Raw genomic sequence first — 24,900 nt, 5'->3', positions numbered from 1 at the left:
AGTTCAAAAAATATATCACCACAGTGAGTGAAAAACCGGACAGATTACTTTTGTGTGACCTCTGTTCAGTTGGAGCCATCAGAGGAGAAATACTAGGAACATTTATTTACTTTTGGAAAATTGAACTTTCTATGGATGGACTGACATCATTAACAATATACCAAAACAAGTACTTTAACTATATTTCTGATGATCTATGGTATCCCATTTAAGTTTGAAGTCTAGCCAACTCAACTTTTCTGTTTAGCTCTTACTAATTTGAAAATTTAATTGCTCAATTTGTTTAAAGGATACAGGATAATTAAACTGAACCATTTGCCCTTTACTGCTAAGAAACATATACTTACATCACTGAGTACCTCAATTTTCAAAGCAGACCCAAGGTTCTCAGGAACCGCGTAAGACTCTTCTGCTCTAAAGAGAGCTGTCCAATATTTTTTCATATCTTCAACTGGGAAATATAATTAGAGTAGTGCATTCACTTTTATTTTAATTTTTAAAATATTTTTATGTATTAAGTTGCTGGTTGGGGTTTTTTGGAGAGTGGGGGGAGGCCATTTTGTTATTTTAACCACCATAAGTTTCCTTTGTTTCCTGACTACCCACATACATCTTCAGGAAAGAACAATCTACTTGCAGTTGTTCAGTGAATATGAATATGAGAAAGAATTGTAAGGAACTAAGATTTAATAGACTCAACTAATAGAAGTCCAACAAACCTATTAAATCATCATCATCATCATCATCTCCTCCTCCTCCTCCTCCACTCAGAGCATCATCAGGTTCATTCATCAGTTCATGCTTAGGTCTGAATTCATCTGCCTGAACACCAGATATTTGATTAACTGGCATTCTTAAAACAAGAAGAAAAAGAGGAGTTAAGTCTTTAAAAGTTACAGTATTATTACTATCACTCTCATACTATTATAGTGAACACTGACACTTCTTACAGACTCTGAAGTTTGGGCCTCATCATGCAGAGCTGCTTGTGAGAAAGGCTAAACACCCATGACTTCCATTGACTTCTGTAGTCATTGATGGTACTTAGTACATCCCAGAAACAGGGGATAACAAAATTACTGCACACCCTATATGCTTCAGATAATGTATTCTTACAGTAGTAAGCACCATAAGAGTGAGCTGAAACTCCTATATATTTTTTTTTGTTAATAATACCATCAAGTTCTACAAGAGGTTGTTATTTTTGTATTGACATTGAAGAAAATCTCTCTAAAATAATTCCAAAATAACAATTCATCAAAATATGGACATAATTAGTAATTTATTTTACAGGAAAACAAACAACACAATCATCTCATTTAAATTTTCCAATATTTAATATGTTCTCAAATATTCAAATCTAAAATTGTTTTAGATTGCTCCTATTAACAAATGCAGCTATTTCTGCATTCTTTTATTAGCAGCGTGTGATTCAATGACTACCTTCTATGCTTCTTAAGCCACAGTTTCTCCATATAGTTCAGGCTTTCTTCTTTGAATTCAATTTTAACAGGTTTTCTCAAAATTGTGAGATGGGTCTGTACCTCACAAACTCCCATGGAGTCTATAAGTATAAATAGAACTGTAATATACATCATTAAAATATGTTAACAATATGCTTTCCTTTTTTAAACTATAAAATTCATTTTAATTAATAGTACATCAATAGTCTATGCTTGGTTTAGATGTTTGTTTATTCATGAAATTTAAAAGGTTAATCTCATATTATTCATATTCTGTTGAGAGAGTTATCTGGAACTTGTGGCCCACATGAAAAGTGAGTTTACAATCTAATTTGGATTGATTAGATTTGACTGAAAAAAATTCACACTCTCTCTCTCTCTCTCAGGGCTAAATCATCATGCCCTGTGCGAAAACAGGCTTTAAACTGAAGATTTATTCAGAGTTGGGTAGCTGACATCAGCTGACTTCTTCTTCTGCTCCTTAATTGGTAGCAAACAAATTGGAAGTTAAAAGGATATATGTAAAGATTCCACTGACAAGCAGTAAAGAAGAACTGTACTGTTAAGTTTTTCTCATGCCTAATAAAAGACAAGGAACTAACTGTTTAAGACAATGATATATCCTTCAAGATATGTGCATTATCTGTACTATGTAAGCTTGCTAATTAATTCTGATGGTCATGTACTTGGAGGTATGAGACTTCAAAAACAGATTTACATGGGATAACTGAGTGTCCAGATTGATATGTAAGACCCCAAACTTGCACACACTTATGTCTTACCTTTATGCATTGAAAGCAATGGGGCTGCTCAGATGCATAAAGTTAAGCTCATGCACATTTGCAGGATCAAAACCCATAGATTTCCAAATAAAACCCCCAAATCATAGGAAAAGGTATTAGTAAAAGTGCAAAATTATTCTAAATGTATCAAGTAGCAAGCCATTTATACTTCAGAAAAAGAGAACACAGCAAACTGTCATCCATATACTAGTGGAGATACAGAATATCCTGCACAAATCCAAGGAAACAAGATTTTGTTTCATGGTTCATGATTAAGAGACCACATCTCTTCATAGGGAAGGAATCAACCTGATACTCGGAGATTGATGCGGATACTCAGCTATGAGAGAAAAAGAAAATGCACTAAGATGTAATGTACATAATCCTGAGGCATGTGCATTGCTCACCTCAATAAACAGGCAGTAATCTTTAGACTTTGAATTTACAGTATAGAAGTCTCAGGTGAAAGCAAGAGACCCAAGACCAGAGAGGTATATGACAGAAATGCTTTGAACTCTTAGCAAGTACCTTTGATCTGAATATCTGAAAAATGTGTGGCAGCTAAATCTTATTAAATTATTTTTACAGATTTCACTGAAGAACAGCGGTTAAATGACTTGCCTAGAATCAGAAATAGAACTCTGGTCCCCTGCACCACCAGTAGACAACACTGTCTGTATACTATTCCACTATTCTAAATAATAGAGAGAATACTTCAAGGAAAATATATTCACTATTCCTAGAGAATATTATCTTCACCAACAGTGTCTTAGAAACAATTCCAAATACTTACGTCCCTGTTTGCAATGTACATAAAAAGGCTATAATATTCCAACAACATAATGCAGCCTATCTGAGCAAACTGAAGTTACAGAAACAGATTAACCAGCATTCAGAGTGCTTCAATGTACAAACAAAGGCACTAATATTCATTTGGTGTGTCTTACATAGTGTATACTTGAGGAACACCATATAACCATCACAATAATAGTATGAAAAAAAACCACACAGTAACATTTGAAAAATATTCCAGAAAGTACAGACTTGCTAGCAGTATGTAAATGAGCTGTTTACTCATTTACGTACTGTTCTGTGCAGCACTCCATTCTGGTCTTCATTTGGTTCTAGGGAGCCCAGCATCAGTTTCCCTTCATGCCAGAGCTCCTCAGTAAGTCCAGCAAGGCCTTTGTCACATACCAATGCTCCTTCTTAAGGACTAGTTTATCAATGTACAATCTGCTCAAATACAGTCTCTTTCATCTCAGACTCCCAAAAGGTACATCTCCTCCTTTCCTTTCCTCCTCCTACTGCAGCGTCAAATAAAGTCTGTTTCTGAGGTCTTTCACTTGGCACACGCCCCTCCTTTGTGAGGTTTGTCTAACGCAGCTACTTTCTTATTCTCTCTCCTGTCAGAATGCTCTGGATTACTCTGGCTTGTTTTCTTAAAACCTGTGCTCTCTGGATTCTGGGCCACACCTCCAGAAGGCTTCCCCAATTACTTCCCTCAGCAACCCTTTCAGCAGCTCAGCCCCAGCTCGAACAGTTCCTCCCTGCCTTTTTGTCCACTCTTCCCGGTCTTATAAAGCCTAGGGACCTTCCACTTCAATCAATCAGCAGCAGTTAATCAGCCAGAGGCCTCCTCTTTCAGTCAATTGTGCATCAAGGAATCAGTCACACTTTCACCCTCTGACACACATTTTATCAATCTATTTGACATATTGTTAAATCAGTGCAACGGGTGGAAAGGAAAAGATTTACTATCTAAGAAAGAGGCATACAGTTTGTGTCATGAACTATGTCACCTTCCAGTAGCACGGTAATCAGCTGGAAACTTAGAAATGGTCATTTTTAATAAAAAAATTATGAATTCATACATTACCAGTTGATACTGTAAAGGCTGATATATGTTCATCAGTACATAAGCCTTGAGAATATGCACTATTGATCAAAATGGGTTCAGTTTTCTTTTTAAAAATGTATTTAGCAGAAGCTAATTCCTACCTGGTTGAGCCTCATCAGAGTTCTGTTCCTTTGTGTATTCATGACTTCCATTTCTCCATTGAGTTAAAGCTTCTTGAAAGGACTCTGCAGATTCTTCCTCATCAAAAGTACCATACAGTAATAACCCACCATTCTGATTCTCAAAAACTGCCCCTGTTGGTACTGTGGAAACTTCCTGAATCAATTTCAGGAAAGTCATCAATCAAATATGTCCTAATGGCAACTGTCTTCCCCACCACACACACAAATACCTGATGACAAAGGATTAATGGTTTCACATCTTAACTGCTGAAGGGATTCAGTTCTTTGATGTGGTCCCCTTTCTTATGCACTACATTTGGGTTAAACTGTGATCAAGATAATTCAAGGCTATTTTCGGAAATCGCTCCTTTTAGCCAGATTGAATTGAGATGCTCCATCAACAGAGCTCTAAGCCAGACTACTAAACAAATGCATGAAGGCATGCAGACTTACAGCCATAGAGTTTAAGGCCAGAAGGGACCACCAGATCATCCAGCCTGACTCAGTGTATATCACAGGCCACACGCATACTAAATTCAACTAGGAATGAAAGCAATTTCTAAATTATCACTACTATTAAGTAGTACTATTAAGGCCATTCATATATTAGTGATAAGTATAAAATAGTTTATTATTAAAAGAAAATAGTTAATTCTAATGCTATAGATGTAATCTGCCAAAAGTCCAATAGAATCAGGGCTTGTTTAATTACAAGCAAAGCAGTAGAAATCTGAGGTCCTGCATCTCATGCGGACCACATGCACAGACATGGATCAGAGGGGTGGATCAAATGGATAGCCTGATCTGCCTTTTGGCAATTTGTGGCACCAGAAATCACAGGGCCAATACACTTTAAGGAATTATGAGTGTAAAAATTGAATTTTCTGTTGTTTTACAGGAACACACACAGCTCACAGAAATTCCTCAGCCTACCTCAGCATTGCCTGTTGACATTAGCAGAGATGAAGAAATGTCTGACATGAATTGATTCTTGCTATTTACTTTCTTCTGCTCATGATTCTCTTTGGATTCATCAGGATTAAAGTATTTCATGAACTGATGGGTAGCTTCTAATTTTCCAACTGATACATGGGTTTTTGCCTACAAACAATACAGATCACCAGATTAATTCAAAATAAACACACACACTTTCCATTAAACAATGCTCAAATTACAGAGGCAGAAACAAAGAAACAGAGCAGAACACAGAATGATGGTGGACTGAACATATCCTATCTTCAACAATCTGAATCAAACCAAATATTCAGATCAGACAGGAATGTAAGAGACTACCAGATTTAATGAATATGGGAGATAATCTACAAGTGCATGTCATTTGTTAAAAGAACTTTACAATCAACATGCTATAAAATTTGTAACTAAGGAAGGTCAATCAGATATTGGTTAGATTTTGTCTTCTTTAAAACTGCAGCTGGAGAGACCCGTAAGAGATTAAGCTGATTTAAGTAGCTCAAAGAAATTCCAAACAAAGGCTGGAAGTACCAGGTCAAAGGCTGGAAGTAGTTCTTAGATGACAACAACAATTTTAATCACATTGTTGTTTGCATTGTTGTTGTAGCTGTGTTGGTCCCAGAATATTAGAGATACCAGGTGGGTGAAATATTATCTTTTATTGAACCAACTTCTGTTGATGAAAGACTCAAGCTTTCTCCAACAGAAGCTGGTCCAATAAAAGATATTACCTCACCCACCTGGTCTCTCTATTCCATTGCCACTTTCTTTTATTCCTCTGCAACTTACGTTAGTATAAAGCAAACTGCTCCATAAATTTCATCTTATGAGGTTCTAATTGCCCATACTTGAACAATTACCTAAATGAGAAAAGGTAAAACCAAAGAGAATAGAAAAAAGAATGCAAATCTCCTCTCTCCATTTGTCCTGTGGAAATATTTTGTTTCAGAGCCACATTTGGGATCTAGAAAATACAGTGGACATAGAGTGCTAAGCAGAAATATGTATGACGCCACAAAGGTCCCTGTGTTTCCCTCTTATGTAAAAATATGCATAGAAGAAAAAGCTAATAAGAATACTCCTTGGGTCTCAGGACAAGCAAGAATGCACACAGGAAGTGTGGCCAGAAAAAGCTGAAGAACACAGAGATCCACTGTAAACCTAGGCCCAATCACTTTGGCTCTGTGACTTCATCCACTCCAGGGAACTCCTTCTAGCCCCATCTACCTATGACAATACAGTTGATCTAGTATCCTTGCTGTCACTGGCTTGCACCTCCCATACCATATTCTACGACCTTCCAACAAGTATGCAAGAAGAGTTAATGTTGCTTCAAGCTACATTAGCTTTTTGCCATTTTGACTGCATATATTCTATTCAGATTCTTATCCCATAATTCTCAGCATGATATGGTGGGGGATACATTTTCCCAGCGGAAATATACTACTTTGTTGTGTCCCCTAGTTCTGATTCCCCACAACTACTGGCAACAATCCACGTCGGCAAAAGATCGCTAAAATACTTGGAGACCAGAGGCCACATATTTAGAGAGAAGCAGGAGACCTTCTCTACATAATTGCATTTCCTCTTGGCAGGGTTCCTTAAGGCATTTTATGCTCACTTGCTTCCCTCCAGAGGTAAAGTATAAGGCCAAAGAAAATGAGTTTGGTGCTCCCTAGTCACTTTCTATTTGATTTTTGACCACAGCATTCAGGTGAAACTCAGCAAGACTAATATTCCCTGCTCAAGAGATAGTAGCATGTGGAAGCAAGTGAAGCAACTGACTGTATTGTTTGTGGCTCTAAATGGTACTATAACACATTTATATATGTCTATCACAAATATTTGTAAAACTGCCACCTAGAGTTCTATCTATACATTTTACACAGCATTACTCTCTTGATTTGGCATTTTGCTCATTTGTTTTGGAATTAATTCTATTTAACTGATTTCAAAAAGAATACTCGGATAAACATACTGGACTGTTTCCTATATTATTATAGTTCCTAGCAAGTGATTTTAGATGCTCTATGAATTTCCTCTGCCTTGCTAACTAAACAAGATAAGATTATGGTGAAACATTCCAATTAGGGGGTAGGATTTTGAAAAATACTGAAGTGATTTCAGAGTACAAGTCCCATCAACTTTCAGTGGAACTTGTGCTTTCAAAAATCCCATCCATGATCCTTTCTAAACTTGGTATGATATGTAACTGGCTGTTTCCACACCAATCTGTTGAATTTTGAATTAATAAGAATTGTATTTAAATGCATAAAATGATCTGGAAAATAATAAAAATGGGTCATATTCACAGGTTTTACTGTCACAATCTCAACCTATAGAATCTACTGCAAACTGTCATCATACTAAGAAGATAAAAAACCACCTCCAATCATCTATTTAAAAAGAAAACAATTAAAAATGAGCATTTTTATTATGATACTTGTTTTTATACTAACTTCAGGGCAGATCCACAGGTGGTATAAATTAATTACTTCAGTGAGGCTCTGACAATTTACAACAGCTGAGGATCTGTCCCTTCCTTTCAAAAGGAAATTTTGACACTGCCACCGATTTTTAAAATCAGGGTTCAAGTATTATTCAGAATGTGTCTATATGAATATTTCCTTCCCACCCCCTCACAAAGACTGTTTCACTGGGCTTTCTAAATGTGTTTTTAAAACATGCAGATCAATAGCACTTAAGTATTTAGGATGATGGCAGGCTGTCAATCTTTTGGACTAACAGAAACTCAATTATTTTGGCACAAATGTCAGAAAGTTATTTTAATGTGAAAGCATTCCAGATAACATAATATCATAAAGATGACAGCAGCAGATCCAACCTACTTCCATTCCTCAAATGTAATGTATCTTGATTGCCAAGGACTTTCCTGAACCCCATTAAGGCCTAGGACTGTAAAAGCAGCAACTAAAGCCACAGTTGGATTTTCAATTTTCTCCTTTATCACATTAAAAATAAACGTATTCCTGCCATCTCATACATGCTGAACAGTTGAGACTGGATGTACAGCTACTTACTTGTTTTCCGAAGCCTTAGAGGCACACTACATAGATGCTCTAGCACATATCAATACATTCAGTGTTAGGCTTTGTAGATTAGCTAACACTTTCCCAGAATTTAGCAAACATCGTTTTATGTCGTTAGCTTAATTCTCACTGCCTTGCATTTCCCATTTTGTGCTGTACTTTTCCTTTGTCTACACGGCTGACATGAAGATTCTTTCTTCCTCGCCCTCTTGCAATACATCTGTTCGCATGCTTTGCTAGATGTTTGCCAGAGTATATACTAAAAGCCAAAGTTACTATCTATAACTGTTTAGGTATTTGCTTCCAGAGATCAATCATTATGGGGATTTGGAGTCCTAGTACCAGGAGCTCTGAGCAGTCTAGAAGGGCAGTCCCTGTTGAGGTCACATAATTGTTTCTCACTTTGACTGTTCAGATCCCATACAATTCTCCCCCAAGAAGTTCAGTCACAAATTTAATTAATGCATTATTTTTTTAACGAGCACCATCAGCATGGAAGCATGTTCTCTGGAATAGTGGTCAAAGCATCAAGGGGCATATGAATCTTTAATGCATCTGGCACAAATATCTTGCAACGCCAGCTACATCAGTGCCATGCAAACACCTGTTCTCACTTTCAGGTGACACTGTAAAACAAGAAGTGGGAAGTATTATCTCCTGCAAATGTAAACAAACTTGTTTGTCTCAGTGATTGGTGGAACAAGAAGTAAGACTGAGTGGACTTGTAGGCGCTAAAGTTTTACGTTGTTTTATTTTTGAATGTGGTTATTTTTTGTACTTAATTCAACATTTGTAAGCTCACCTTTCATAATAAAGAGATTGCACTACAGTACTTGTAAAAGTGAACTGAAAAATTCTATTTTATTTTTTCAATGTAAACACTTATAATAAAAAATAAATATAAAGTGAGCACTGTACACTTTGTATTCTGTGCTGTAACTGAAATCAATATATTTGAAAAATGTGGAAAACATCCAAAATATTTATATCAATAGTATTCTATTAATGTTTAACAGCGCAATTAATCATGATTATTTTTTTTTAAATCCCTTGACAGCCCTAGTTTCTGCTATATAAAGGGAAAAGAAAATATGATGGCATATGCCCTGTTCAGGACAGAGGGTTCTGACCTGCTACCTCCAGGTCGCCAGCTGCTAGCCCTCTGGCAGCTTTGTACGGGGGGAGATGTGACCTTAAGAGCTTCCCAGTTTCAGCTGGCTTAACCAATTCAGTGTACCCCAACTCACTATGGTTATAATCTGTATATAAAAAGTGTCATGTAAGATATCATTGGAAAACTAATAAAACTCACTGATATTAACATTCTTGCATGATGTACGTATGTGGCGTATACAAGAAGTTATTAAGAGGAAGTTACGTACCTTGTGCAGTAACAACAGTTCTTCGAGATGTGTCCCTATGAGTGCTCCGCTGTAGGTGCACTTGCGTCATTGCGCTGCTGATCAGAGAACTTTGATAGGAGTGTCCATTCGGCCCGCACACACGCTGTCCCCTACTCATGCCCTGCCACGAGGCTAACCAGCATGTGCGGGCGAACCCCCACTCAGTTCCTTCTCTACCACAGAGTCCTTGACAAGAACTCCGAAGTAGAGGGGAGGAGGGTGGGATACGGAGCACCCATAGGGACACACATCTCAAAGAACCATTGTTACTGCAAAAGGTGAATAACTTTCTCTTTTTCTTTGAGTAACATCCCTCTGGATGCTCCACTGTAGGCAACTCCAAGCAGTATCCCCATTGCAGGGCCAGAGTTTCGGAGTCAAGTCTTTGGATGACAATACCGTAAAGCCGAAGATAGCATCGGAGGCAGAGTCCCCGGTAATCACATAGTGTTCTGCAAAGGTATACTCAGACGCCCAGGTTTCAGCCCTGAACATTTTCAAGATAAGGACGTTCTTGAGGAAGGCAACAGAGGAGGAAAACGACCTCATGGAGTGCATGCTGTGAACCTGATAGCAGTGTTTGATACAGTTCAAGACCCATTTGGAGAGTCTCTGAGCCAATATTGCTGCACCTTTAGACGTTTTCATAATGGATAAGAAAAGCTTAGATTTCCTAAAGCCTTCATCCTGTCCAGGTAAAGGGCCAAAGTCTCCTAATGTCTAGTGTGTGCAGTATACCCTCACTGTGATAACAGGGTAAAAGGCCAGGAGGTGAATCAGTTGGTTTATGTGAACAGACTAAGCCACATTGAGGATGATCTTCGGGTGCAGTTAGAGTAACCTTGTCCGGAAAGTATACTGTATGACAGGGTGTGCCATTAATGCCACTACCTCCCCAATTCTCTTCACTGAGGTGATCACCACCAGGAATGCTGTCTTCATGGACAGGGTTGTGAGTGAACAGATGGCCATATGTTCAAAGGGTGGCCTAGTCAGGTTTTTTAGTACTAAGTTTAGGTCCCATGACTGGGGGGGTTGGTGTAGGGGGAAGACATCTGGATTGGAGAAAAAGGTTTACTACATCCTTGAGGAATCACTGTGTAGTGGGGAGTGAGAGCACTGAATCTCTATTTGTTGAGGGAAGGCTGCTATGGCCAGCAGGTGAATTTTGAGTGAACTAAGGGATAATCCTGATTTCTTGAGAGCCAATATATACTCTAGGGCAGCGTTTCCCAGACTTGGGATGCTGCTTGTGCAGGGAAAGCCCCTAGTGGGCCGGGCTGGTTTGTTTACCTGCCGCGTCCGCAGGTTCGGCCGATCGCGGCTCCCAGTGGCTGCGGTTTGCTGTGCCCAGCCAATGGGGGCTACGGGAAGCTTTAGTGCTTCTTCACAAAGGAAAGGCTATCTGGCATGCCCATGACAATTTGTGTAGTAAATGAATGCTATGTTATCTACAAGGATCCTTGTGTGTACACCTCTGATCAGCGGAAGGAAACGAGCACGTGTTCCTCACCGCTCTGAATTTGAGGAAGTCGACATGAACATGCCTCCATGGGTAACCATTTGCCTTGTTCGTGAGGTTGTTGAGATGTGCTCCCCATCCTAAGAGGGATGCATTGGCGATGAGGAGTAGTGACGGAGAGGGCTGTGCAAACGGGATCCCCACGTACGGTGGGTACTTCTACCAGTTCAAGGATTGTTTGACCTTGGTGGATAACAATAGGTGGGTTTTTTAGACTGTCTCTGTTCGACCTGTACACTGAGCTGAACCACAACTGGAGACACCTCATGTGTAATCTGGCCTGAGCTATCACAAACGTGCCCACAGCCATGTGCCCCAGAAGTTGAAGGCAGTGTTTGGCTAATATTTGAGGGCTGGTCTGCACTGTCTCTGTGGACAGATTGAGGAATCTATGTTGTGGGAGGAGCATTCTCACTCGAAGAGAGTTGAGACCAGCTCCTGTGAACTCTAATCTTTGTACTGGGGTTAATGTCGATTTTTGGACATTGATTTGTAGGCCCAGGCTTCTGAATAAGTCCACAGTCACATGGGTAACCTGTAGGGCTTTGAAGGAATGAGCCCTGAGGAGGCAGATGTCCAAATAGGGGTAGATCATGATCCCCTGGGAACAAAGGTGAGATGCCATTACTGAGAGGACTTTGGAGAATACTCTGGGTGCCAATGATAGCCTGAAGGGGAGTACTCTGTATTGGTAGTGGTACTGTCCTAGGATAAATCTGAGGAACTGTCTGTGGGAAAGTAATATGGAAATATAGAAATAAGCATCCTGAAGCTCGACGGCTGAAAATCAGTCTCCCTGTTCCACAGCTGGAATAATCACTGCTAGAGTGACCATCTTGAATTTTTGAGCCTTGACAAACTTGTTGAGAGCTCCGAGGTCCACTATGGGTCTCCAACCCCACTTTTCTTGATATGGGGAAGTAGCGAGAGTAAAAACCTTTCCTTCATACTTGCTGAGATACTGGTTTTATGGCTTCTACACAGAGGAGGTGATCTATCTGTTGTCACAATAAACTCTCATGAGAAGCGTCCCTGGAGAGGGATGCGAAGGGTGTTGTGGAGGAAAGGGGGGTGGGCAGGGAGGTGAAATGAATGGGATACCCATTACAGATGATTTCTAGCACTCATTTGTCAAACGTTATCCCATTCCCAGGTGCAGTGGAACAGAACAAGGCATTATCCAAAGGGATGCAAAAGGTTGGTCAGCATCAGGTAGCTCTGAAGTGAGTGATCTGTTGGCGCCCAGTCTAATCCATCAGAATTGATATTTTGAAGTGGATGGTTGGAAAGACGAAGGTTGAGGGTCCAATGGTTTGCGCGTTGCGAATCTGGACTCTCTCTTTTGTAGTTCATAAAAGCATTGAGATTGATATGTGATTTAAGAGACGGATAAGAACTGCATTTACTCTTCTGTCCAGATGCATAAATCCCCAATGACTGAAGGATAGCCCCGGAATCTTTGAGTTTGTGGAGGGATCTTTTCCACAAACAATTTGGTGCCTTCGAAGGGAAGGTCCTCCACAGTTGTCTGTAATTCCTTGGGGAAGCCAGATAAATGTAGCGAAGAGGCTCCTTGCATCACTACTGCTGTGGAGATGGATCGGTATCAGTCATGTTGAGCACTGACTGGAGTGCCATCTTGGTCACCAGTTATCCTTCATAGATAATGGCCCTGAACTGATCTCTGTAAGATTCTAGAAACTGATAAATAAATTGAATTTGGAATAATCAAAGTAGTCGTATTTTGCTGTTAGTGCTTGATAATTCGCTACGCGGAATTGTAGGTTGGCACGAAGGATGCAGGGGCCTGCCATAAAAGTTTGGCTGGATCCAAGAGAGCCTCATTGATGGGGAGGGCTACTCTCGATGAAGAAAAGGAGTGTAAAATGTCTATCAGTTTATGTTGTGATTCTTTTACCTCCTCTAGAGGTAATTGCAGAGTGTCTGCCACCCTCTTAGCTAAGTCTTGAAAGAGACAGCAGAGGGGGCATCACTGCCTCATCTGGTGAAGGGGACAAAATGTTGGTCAGAAGTGTGACCTCTTCATCGAGGTCCACCTCCTGTTTCTCCCTCATCTCTTCTGGAGGTTCAGTGGCTCTAGATCAGTGGTTCCCAAACTTGGTTCGCAGCTTGTTTGGAGTAAGCCCCTGGTGGGCCACAAGATGCTTTGTTTTCCTGGAGCATCTGCAGGTACGGCCACTCACAACTGCCAGTGGCCATGGTTTGCCATTCCCAGCCAATGGGAGCTGCGGGAAGCGGTGGCCCAGCTCACACTGCTTCCCACAACTCCCATTCGCCGGGAACAGTGAACCACCACCACTGGGAGCTGCAAGCAGCCATACCTGCAGCCACTCAGGTAAACAAAGTGTCTCTGGGCCCACCAAGGGCTAACCCTGAACAAGCTGCGAACCAAGTTTGGGAACCACTGCTCTAGACGCAGAGGCTAGTGGAAGGCACTTCATTAATTTGTAATGGGCCACGCTAGATGCCCTGTAGGCATAATGTCTATATGCCTCTCACGGGTCCCATTGGGATGGCAGGAAGGGTCCCAGTGGCTGGCACCATAGTTGTCCATATCAGGGTGGTTGAGGGCCCGATAGACTGTACAGCTGTGAAGGCCCAGACTGGTAATGGGCACTATAGGGTGCATGAAAGGAGCGATGGGAAACAACCTCCTCCTACTCGCTATCAGACTCTCCACTGGACAATGGTGGTGCATAGCATAGTGCTGGTGGTGACTCCCGAGTTCGGGGTAGACTCAGTACCGAGCAGCGGAGACTCAGGTACATTAGATATTGTAAAGTCTTTGAAGCATCTGAACTCCTGTGTTGCTGGGGAGGTCAGTACCAGTGATGGCTGCTGGTGCGGAGACGACAGTACTGACCAGGTCAGCAATGTATGCCAGGCTAAATGCGCCAGCATTGTTTGACATACCATTGATGGTACTGAGGCGTTGCCCATACGGAGGATTCTTCCCCTAAGCATGGTCTCTGTCTTTATCTCTGCCAGTCAATACCATAGCTTCAGTGCCTGCGCCCATCGGATTTTTAGGCATGTCAATGCATCCTGCTGAGACAGTACCGTCTGAGCTCTGGGTACCATGTTTGGCCAGCTCCAGTGCCATTGGTACTGACGATACCGAACATGCCGAGGATGGTTCTAGACTATTCTCAGTGGTAGAAGAGGACAGGACAAGGAGTAATGGTCTCAAGTTGCAGTGGGGGAGGTTTAGGTTGGATATTAGGAAAAACTTTTTCACTAAGAGGGTGGTGAAACACTGGAATGCGTTACCTAGGGAGGTGGTAGAATCTCCTTCCTTGGAAGTTTTTAAGGTCAGGCTTGACAAAGCCTTGGCTGGGATGATTTGATTGGGGATTGGTCCTGCTTTGAGCAGGGGGTTGGACTAGATGACCTCCTGAGGTCCCTTCCAACCCTGATATTCTATGATTCTATGCCAGGGATCTTTTCCAGCTGGTTTGGGCTCATTCTGGGGATTCACAGCTCTCTTTTTTTGAAGCCTTATGTGAGTGTCTCATGGTTTTAGTTCACCACCTTTGGATTTGGAGGGCTCCTGTGAAGACTCCCATTTGGGTAAATCTTGGCATGGGTCTGAAGGAGGTTGGAGAGCTGCCTCCATTAGAAGGAGTTTAAATCTGAGCTCCCTGTCTTTTCAAGTTGGCTTCAGTTGCTGACAAAAACCACACTTCTGGGTTTTCCCCGAGGCAACGGACACTATAAGAATGTCCATCCATTACAGGGAAGGCCTCTTTACATGAAAGGCATCTCTTAAACCCCAATGAACTAGGCATACCCTGGAGAAAGGGAAAGAAGTAGATAAAGTTTTGGGGTTTTTAAAAACAAAAACAAATATAAAAAGATTAGTAACTATTTAATTTTGAACAACAGAGTTAACGATCCGATGAACGGACTGCTAATACCTCCATCTATAGCCAGGAGTGGTTGAGAAGAAACTGAGGGTGGGGCTGAATGCACATGCTGGTTAGCCTCATGGCAGAGCATGAAGAAGGGACAGTGCATGTGCAGGCCAAACAAATACTGCTATCCAAAGTTCTCTAATCAGCTGCACAGGGATGTAAGTGCACCTATAGCAGATCACTATTCAAAGAAGAAGGAGTGTTACAATTATATTCTTAAAATGTGTTTAAGCACAGTCTTCCTTAGAAAAAGGAATGTATACTTGATTCTCTGACCAGCCCTGTCTTCAGGCAAAGACCACGAAGGTCCATATTCACATACCAGGTAAACAAAAATATCAAGCTAACAAGCGGGGGAGAAGGTAGCATGGCTTCTATGCCCCAGCAGAATAGAAAAACTAAGTCTGGGTTTTACTTTTCGAAGAATAGTAAAAGAGTAAGCAAAGGTTTACTGGTCTATACAGACAGGGGGACTGAAGGTCAAGAGATAAGCAATTGAACCAACTGATTACACACAATATTACTATATTATCAAAGTGTACGGAGCTAATGAGACACTGGTGATTAATAGCATTGTGAAATGTATGTATTAATACAATATGAGGAAATATGGATACTGAATGATATTATACTTTAAAGTCTTTGGCCAAACATGGAGAAACAGGTTTCCTCAGAGATAAGAGAAAAGTTAGCTATCTACCAATTAAATTAAGCAAGTTGCAACCAGAAACAATGGAAGCCAAATTTACATAGAAATCAGCAAGGAAGTGGGGACTCCACAGGAAGGGAAGAACAGCATGAAGTCATCCTGCTTCTTGAAACAAAGTCACTGAAGTTTGGAATATATAAGCAAAGGCAGAAACCATATTTGGGATTCATCATCAGGCAGACAAGGGAACAGAGCTCTTACAAGCTGAGAAAGATGTGTCCTTCAACCAAGGGTGGGGGAGGGAGTCTCTGTCTCTGGGAAATGAATATAGGTAAGAAAAAACATCTTGAACAAACCCTGTACCTTGCTAGATTAAGTTTTAGATTTTTAGATGTGTGTTTTCACTTCTGTTTGCTAGTAACCCTTTCTAACTTTATTTCTTTTATGTGGCACCACTTAACCTAAATCCTAACATTAATAATTTGGTTTATTTTTATTATGAGAAAACTCAGTGCTGTGTTTAAGCAGAATTGTGCATTTATCCCAGTTAAGTTAATAAGCTGTGACGTGCTTGTGTGTCTTTAGAGGAACAAACAAACATTATTTCTCTGAACTGCCCAGCAGACGGCTGGACATTGCAGAACACACAGGTATGGGGAAATTCAGGACTGGGAGTATGTTTGGGTCACCTTGCGGGAAGTAACCCAGGCTGGTGGAAGCCAGAGTGGGACTCTCGGGCTATACAGGCTGCTGAGCTCAGAGCTGCTGAACCAGGTCTGTCTACCACACAACCACTTCAGGGTTTGACCAGCATGCTTGTAGGTTGGTTGTGAACATCCCAGGCTGGAAGCTACAGAAACAAAGCATTGTAAGGCACCTACGGTTGCATGGCAAATGGTGTCACAACCCCTCAACTGGGCTGGACTGCACCCCTGAAGACCAGGACAATCTGCCCCTGATTCACTGTATGATCTGGTATAAAACCCTTAATCTCGGTGTGTCTCAACTTCCCCATTTATAAATAAAAATAACAATTTGTCCTCCTTTATAAAGCATTTTGAGATCTATGAATGAGACTGCAAGTTATTATTATTACTTAATTATTAATGCTCCAATCTTATGTTCTGAATGTACAAATTGTGAGAACTGATAGATCAAATAGATTTGATAAATCACTGTTTGTGACTGTTCAATGTGGAGAAAATGCTTCTAAATCCAGCCAAAATAGCTGACAGAACACATATATCTTGCTGTATAAGGTGGGCTAGTAACAGGGGTCCAAGAAGATGATTTACTACCTGCTTTTCTACACTACTGACTATCATCCCTCAATGTGCTGGGTCATCCTGAAACTCTCTTAATTTTTTCCTCTTAATGTAATCTTTCAAATAATACCCTATGAGCATGCATCGTTCTGACAAGAACACATTAATCAGAGCAACAACTTTGATAATTTATAGCATTACTAAAAAGATTATACTTTTGGGGGGAAAAGGTCTGACATCTGCAAATAAATTTCAGTGAGAGAAAGTACCATAAGATTGTCACAGGGCACATCTTGACAATCAAACATTGTCATTGTCCAAAAATACAGTTTGACTTGGTAATAAACACAAATTAAATGGAAAGGAAATATTTAAGTTTCCTAAGATTCAGTCAACATGCTGTTATACATATTCCCTATATTTACAATAATTTTCATATTTATCTTAAAGTAATTTTGTTTCTCTCCACAGAAGAAAGTCTAAACACTTCTACATACAGAACTCCTGACTTGTTTTCTCTTTGGTTCATTAAAACAGCCCATAAAACAGTGCAACCACAATTAATGTATCAACGAAACAAAATGAAAAATAGGATAATTTTATATAATTTCTACAAATTGAACTGCATAAAAACACCACCTCATTTAACAAAAATCAAATACTGTTTGATGTGTAAAATGGAAGAAACAGGGGATCTAAAAATTGGACAAAAGTTATTACCATGATCAATTTATGCAATATAGCAAAATGTGATGAATGAGAAGTAAAGCAGTTTTAAATAAGTGTGTTGTTATAATTTTATGCAGAAATCCTTACTACAGTGGTCATTGAAATGTTATCGATACATCAAAAGAATACATAGTACAAATAAAGCTGTACTTTACAGATGATTTTTTTAATGCTGTTAACTCAGGCCTAAATGGCAATGAACTATACTACTTTACAAAGAACATTACACTCTTCAGATTTCACCATCGTTAAATTATTTGTTGTTCTGAAAAAAATAAATCTTTCCAATTATATCACTATCATTTTCACCAATATGGGACTGTTCATTTGACAGACAAGAGCTAATTGTATATGGGAATTCTCTACTATTTGAGTGACAGATTTATAGGCCGTGTAGCATAAAACCACCCCTCCCCCAGTCTGTGGAGGTTTATGTATGCAAAGTCTCTTCAACTAACAACCTGCCGGCTGCTTTTTAGAACCTTGTGGCATGACAGTTATTTTAGTCATATTTTTTCCCATGAGAAATCAAAAGACTATAAAACCCATTAGTGCACAGAGTAAGAACTGTACATTTTTTTCCAACATTAGAATCAGTATAATATACATTTGCTGCGTTTTACAGGAAGTTTCTGTACAAACACTAAAGCTGCTTTTAATTAAAATATGTTCGTTTTTCTTAGGTAAAATTTAAACACACCACTTTTTATAAATTGTAGTAAAAAAAACACTGCATGGAACAAAACTCAGCTTATTTTTAATCCAACTGATCTTAAAATTTAGCCCTATTGCTTACTTATGAAGTATAAATACTATTCACATGCATCAGTGTTTCTAGGATCAGGGCCTCAGAAACACAGTTTGGTATAAATAAAAACTGTGGGGTATTAAAAAAAGTTGATGACCTTATTATAAAACAAAATAATCTCTAACCTACTGATGACTGAAATTGAAACGTATATTAAAGATGTAATAATAAATGCATCTGCTACAAATAAATGCAGAAAATATGTCCTTCTGTGACAAAAAAAAAAAAGGCTTCTGATGAATGAAAACGTTTAAGAAATGCAATTCTTTAAACAATTAAGTTTGGAACTATTTACAGAGACAATTTTTATTATAAATACAAGATTATCCAAAAAAAGTCCCTACCTGCAAAGGAATCATTCTATGGAGCTTCAGTGCCCCCTTCTGGTGGACTCTGGCAAAGCAACTACCACAGTAATCTTCCCCACATTCTAAGCATACCTTGAACAAAAAGACAGGTTTCGGAGGAGCCATGTTAGTCTGTATTCGCAAAAAGAAAAGGAGTACTTGTGGCACCTTAGAGACTAAAATTTATCTGAGCATAAGCTTTTGTGAGCTACAGCTCACTTCATGCATCCGATGAAGCGAGCTGTAGCTCACGAAAGCTTATGCTCAAATAAATTTGTTAGTCTCTAAGGTGCCACAAGTACTCCTTTTCTTGAACAAAAAGTAACAATAGCAAAAATGGGTTCATGATATACAGCTACTGCTGAGGATATTTTCCCTCATTCATATTTTCCAAAATGTTACAAATAAAACTTGAGGAAATAAAATTAGATTTTTTTTAGGGTGTTACACTAATTAATGTATACACGCCTCATATTAATTTGGTCATAATTAGACATTTTAAAAGAGGATTATTTTAAATTAATCCAATCCAAAGCCCATTGGCTAGCTTTCTATACTCAAATATTAATACTTTTGCTGCCATCTACTCACCAGTAAAGCGTTTTTGGCCTCACACTGTCCACATGCCTTCCCCTTCATTTTAGGTTTTTCAGAGATTGCAACATTTGCCATTTTATGTATAAATGGCTGTTTCATTGGCTCTGGAAAAATACAATGGAAGGCAAAAAAAGAGATCAATATTTTATAAGACATTAAGCATGTATTCTGACTGATGGGAATGGATATTTTGGTTCCATATACTTCTTTTGAACCCCCTTAAAATTCAGTATGTTAATGTCTTCAATACAACTATTTAAATGTTCTTAAGAAAAAAATATCATCATGCAGCACATAGGAAAATAAAATTTAGTAAGGCTATTAATTTTAATTTTAGGCTTCTTAGTGGTGGTAACTATAAACAGTAAAGGTTCTTTTTTTCTAAACTATGAAAAGTATCTTCCAAACTATTTAATTAACAACCTCTAAGGAACACATAAAATATTAACATATAATAATATTTTATTTTACTTGGTGAATACAAACATCACTTTACCATGAATCTGTTCTTTGAGTATCTTCAACTTCACTTTTCCTGAAGAAACCTATAGAGAAACATTTATACATGTATATACAGAAAAAAGTAAAAGAATTATCAATAAATATAAATACAAAATATAGCCACTGAAGTATGCATGTTAAAATGCTAAGTTAATGACAAAAAAAATATATTTGACTAATGATTTTCTAAAAAATGATGTTTTCATTTTAAAAGATACAAATAAGCAATGTTTGTCATATTCATGATTTCTGTGACAAAAATCATGAATTTTACCGGGTTTTCATAAAAAGCATGGTCTTTGTTACCCCAGCATGACATGATCTACCAATGTGATGTGACTGTGAAAAAGGCAAATGCAATCCTAGAATGTATCAGGCAAGGTATTTCCAGTAAAGATAGGAAAATATTGATGCCATTGTACAAAGCACTAGTAAGACCTCTTCTGAAGTTCTGTATACAATTTCGTGTACAAAACCCATGTGTAGCAAAGATTAATTCAGACTGGAACAGATATAGAGATGGGAAACTGGGATGATTGGGGAATATAGAGCCTAATTTATGAGAGGAGACTAAGAGATATTGGCTTTATCCTAGCAAAATGGAGGCTGAGAGGGATACAACTGCTCTATATAAATACATGGGGGCGGGGGGAGGCACGGTGAACACCAGGGATGGAGAATAGAGAATACCTATTAATGCTGCAGGCCAACATTAGTATGAGAACAAACGGGTATAAACTGGCCATGAATACATTTAGACTGGAAATTAAAAGAATGTTTCTAATCATCAGAGGTGCGAAGTTGTAGAACAGCCTTTCAACAGTAGCGTACCAAACAACCTAACTAGTTTTAAAACTAACTTGTTAAGTTTATGAATAGGATTATATGATGGGGTTGCCTGTAGTAGCCGGGGATTGGACTTGATGGCCCAGGAGGTCCCTTCCAGTCTTATGTTCCTGTGTAAGGCTAACCAGCAATTCACAATCCAAGACAGCTAGGGAACCTCCAGTAACCGGACCTTGCTGCCCGGGGCTGAGGCCTCTGTTCCAACTGCCCCACACCATCTCATATTGCCTAAATTTTATTTAAATGCCATTCACACAGTCTATTGTGCAGGGTACAAGCAGCTGAAAAGAGCTCTACATATCTCCTTCTGCAACAGCCTTCTGCGACTAGACCACCATTTTCTAGGGCAATAATTGACCACTTTCAAAAAATTCTGCTGCATTTTCCCTTTCAAACATAGAGAAGTCTACAGTGCACCCACACTTTCCACCCCTTGTGCATGTTACACTATTGCCTTTTTGAAATTGTTGCCCTATGTGTCTTTACCAGAACTGACAGCTTCAGCCGGAGTTTGAAGTATCAGCAGCTGTTATTGAGCAACTTGCCTCAAAAAGGAGAGAAAAAAAGGGGAGGGGGTTAAAGAAAACCTTTTCAATCTCACCCTCTTTTACTCATACATGAGTAGGTAATGTTATTGAAATTGAGTATGTTAACTAAAAACACCTTCATAACAAACAGCTGCTCCTTCAACGCCTTCAAATAACAAATGCCACTACTTGGTCTAAGGTTGTAAATGTCTCTTTCTGGACTTATATGAATTTTATTATATAAAGTTTCTAATGAGATCTATTAAGTAAAGCTTGCAGTTCAGGATGAGGTATATAGCTTGGCTTCCTGAAGAAACATAGTGAGAAACTCCCTCTTTATGCATTATTCAGCCCAATTTGTATGCATCTCTCGATAAATCAATTTGAGCTGAAGGAATTAGGAAGCATATCTTTACTTCTAAGCTGAATTTAGACCGTTTAGACTTGGGTATCCTTTTAGGATTCTTCATACTAGTTGAGACTGTGAGCAAAGAAAACTGATTTTGCCATCAGAACCAGTATTTTTAACAGAGATCATAAACATAAATTGTTTGACTCAGTAGGTAGCTCTTGAATCACATGCAGTGCAAGCATGTGTCAATTAATACCACAAGGCCAAAATCCTTAGCTAACAAAAACATGAATCTATTTTCCAAGAGCTGTGACACTCAGGAATGTATGTTGTAGGTGGCGCTAGTAGCACTGGCTACAATTAAGGTTCCCCAATACTTCCCATTATAAGAATATGTTTTCAACTGCTTATAAGTTTGCCAAACAAACTGTTTGGACTGAAATTTCCCAAGCAGGCTGAATATTTTTGTAAGGTTTCACCAAAAATAGTTCAACCATTTCTGTGAAGGAGATTAGGGAAAAATACATTATTTTGCCTGTATTAAAAAAAAAAATTCTCAACCATTTTGTTGAGAAGCTCTAGCACACTGCATACTTTGGAGAATGGTCTTGATATTTGGCATGGGTATTGTTTTTAGTACCAGGGATATGTCTTTTACTGCTCTTGAGAAAAAAATGCCTAAGTTATAAACCTTGGAAAAATCTGATTGTGCACATGTTTTATAGAGACTTGCCAGAGCTTTCAGCTGAAATTCGTAAAGATTCTGTCTGCACTTGGCATGCTCCAACCCAGGGATGCAGGGACTGAGCAGGATTTTGCCTGCAATTGCTGTAGCACTGCACATCAGAACTGAGAACAAGGACAATATCTCTTCTGTGCTCTCAATAATGCCCGCTTTGCTGGCACCCAGGCAGCATGGAGGAGAAAGCAAACTGATTTGAATGTAGACATAACAAGAGCCAGGCTGGGGGCAAGTAGCAGAGGGAGTAGATTCCAAAAAGCAGCCTGGGGGTAGGGGAGAACAAGACACTGAATGATGCATGGATCCTGTGGTAAAAAGGATAGGCGATTAATTTAATTAAAAAGACTATCATAATGCAAGTGCACAAGAGAACAAGAAGACTAAATTAAGATTTCACAGGCAACCTTAATTCCAGTGTTCCTTAAATTTTGAGTGCTTGACTTTGCAACCATAACATTCTTTTAATGTCGTTGTTTTGTATGTACATTTCACTTTGCAGAATATACCTGTCCTGGTGATGTCAAGGAACTATGACGTGATTGGAATAACAGAGACTTGGTGGGATAACTCACATGACTGGAGTACAGTCATGGATGGTTATAAACTGTTCAGGAAGGACAGGCAGGGCAGAAAAGGTGGGGGAGTAGCACTGTATGTAAGGGAGCAGTATGACTGCTAGAGCTCCGGTACGAAACTGTGGAAAAACCTGAGTGTCTCTGGATTAAGTTTAGAAGTGTGTGCAACAAGAGTGATGTAGTGGTGGGAGTCTGCTATAGACCACCGGACCAGGGGGATGAGGTGGATGAGGCTTTCTTCAGGCAACTCACGGAAGCTACTAGATCGCATGCCCTGATTCTCATGGGTGACTTTAATTTTCCTGATATCTGCTGGGAGAGCAATACAGCGGTGCATAGACAATCCAGGAAGTTTTTGGAAAGCGTAGGGGACAATTTCCTGGTGCAAGTGCTAGGGGAGCCAACTAGGGGGGGCGCTTTTCTTGACCTGCTGCTCACAAACCAGGTAGAATTAGTGGGGGAAGCAAAAGTGGATGGGAATCTGGGAGGCAGTGACCATGAGTTGGTTGAGTTCAGGATCCTGACGCAGGGAAGAAAGGTAAGCAGCAGGATACGGACCCTGGACTTCAGGAAAGCAGACTTTGACTCCCTCAGGGAACAGATGGCCAGGATCCCCTGGGGGACTAACATGAAGGGGAAGGGAGTCCAGGAGAGCTGGCTGTATTTCAAGGAATCCCTGTTGAGGTTACAGGGACAAACCATCCCGATGAGTCGAAAGAATAGTAAATATGGCAGGCGACCAGCTTGGCTTAATGGTGAAATCCTAGCGGATCTTAAATATAAAAAAGAAGCTTACAAGGAGTGGAAGGTTGGACATATGACCAGGGAAGAGTATAAAAATATTGCTCGGGCATGTAGGAAAGATATCAGGAGGGCCAAATCGCACCTGGAGCTGCAACTAGCAAGAGATGTCAAGAGTAACAAGAAGGGTTTCTTCAGGTATGTTGGCAACAAGAAGAAAGCCAAGGAAAGTGTGGGCCCCTTACTGAATGAGGGAGGCAACCTAGTGACAGAGGATGTGGAAAAAGCTAATGTACTCAATGCTTTTTTTGCCTCTGTTTTCACTAACAAGGTCAGCTCCCAGATTGCTGTGCTGGGCATCACAAAATGGAGAAGAGATGGCCAGCCCTCTGTAGAGATAGAGGTGGTTAGGGACTATTTAGAAAAGCTGGACGTGCACAAGTCCATGGGGCCGGACGAATTGCATCCGAGAGTGCTGAAGGAATTGGCGGCTGTGATTGCAGAGCCCTTGGCCATTATCTTTGAAAACTCGTGGCGAACGGGGGAAGTCCCGGATGACTGGAAAAAGGCTAATGTAGTGCCCATCTTTAAAAAAGGGAAGAAGGAGGATCCTGGGAACTACAGGCCAGTCAGCCTCACCTCAGTCCCTGGAAAAATCATGGAGCAGGTCCTCAAAGAATCAATCCTGAAGCACTTAGAGGAGAGGAAAGTGATCAGGAACAGTCAGCATGGATTCACCAAGGGAAGGTCATGCCTGACTAATCTAATCGCCTTTTATGATGAGATTACTGGTTCTGTGGATGAAGGGAAAGCAGTGGATGTATTGTTTCTTGACTTTAGCAAAGCTTTTGACACGGTCTCCCACAGCATTCTTGTCAGCAAGTTAAGGACGTATGGGCTGGATGAATGCACTATAAGGTGGGTAGAAAGCTGGCTAGATTGTCGGGCACAACGGGTAGTGATCAATGGCTCCATGTCTAGTTGGCAGCCGGTGTCAAGTGGAGTGCCCCAGGGGTCGGTCCTGGGGCCCGTTTTGTTCAATATCTTCATAAATGATCTGGAGGATGGTGTG

At 39.9% G+C, this 24,900-nt stretch overlaps 1 protein-coding gene across 3 annotated transcripts in view; it reads right to left on the bottom strand.

Moving 5' to 3' along the window:
- The window catches only part of ZBBX (zinc finger B-box domain containing), a 51,636-nt gene that overhangs the window by 17,364 nt on the left and 9,372 nt on the right, over nucleotides 1–24,900 (bottom strand). For 2 of the 3 annotated variants that reach the window (XM_037908857.2, XM_043522824.1), the window contains exons 5-12: nucleotides 20,041–20,089; nucleotides 19,539–19,648; nucleotides 18,945–19,040; nucleotides 5,201–5,368; nucleotides 4,247–4,421; nucleotides 1,444–1,564; nucleotides 720–853; nucleotides 348–451 (exon numbers count right to left, since the gene is read on the bottom strand). In XM_037908857.2, coding sequence (XP_037764785.1) covers nucleotides 348–451; nucleotides 720–853; nucleotides 1,444–1,564; nucleotides 4,247–4,421; nucleotides 5,201–5,368; nucleotides 18,945–19,040; nucleotides 19,539–19,648; nucleotides 20,041–20,089 — 957 coding nt within the window. Of the gene's footprint in view, nucleotides 1–347; nucleotides 452–719; nucleotides 854–1,443; nucleotides 1,583–4,246; nucleotides 4,422–5,200; nucleotides 5,369–18,944; nucleotides 19,041–19,538; nucleotides 19,649–20,040; nucleotides 20,090–24,900 lie in introns of all 3 variants that reach the window. The other variant, XM_043522825.1, reaches the window with a different exon arrangement.

The sequence above is a fragment of the Chelonia mydas genome, chromosome 9 (assembly GCF_015237465.2).
Source record: "Chelonia mydas isolate rCheMyd1 chromosome 9, rCheMyd1.pri.v2, whole genome shotgun sequence".
Taxonomy (NCBI): Eukaryota; Metazoa; Chordata; order Testudines; family Cheloniidae; genus Chelonia; species Chelonia mydas.
Note: the sequence above shows the minus strand (reverse complement) of the source record. Positions and strands in the feature narration are given on the sequence as shown.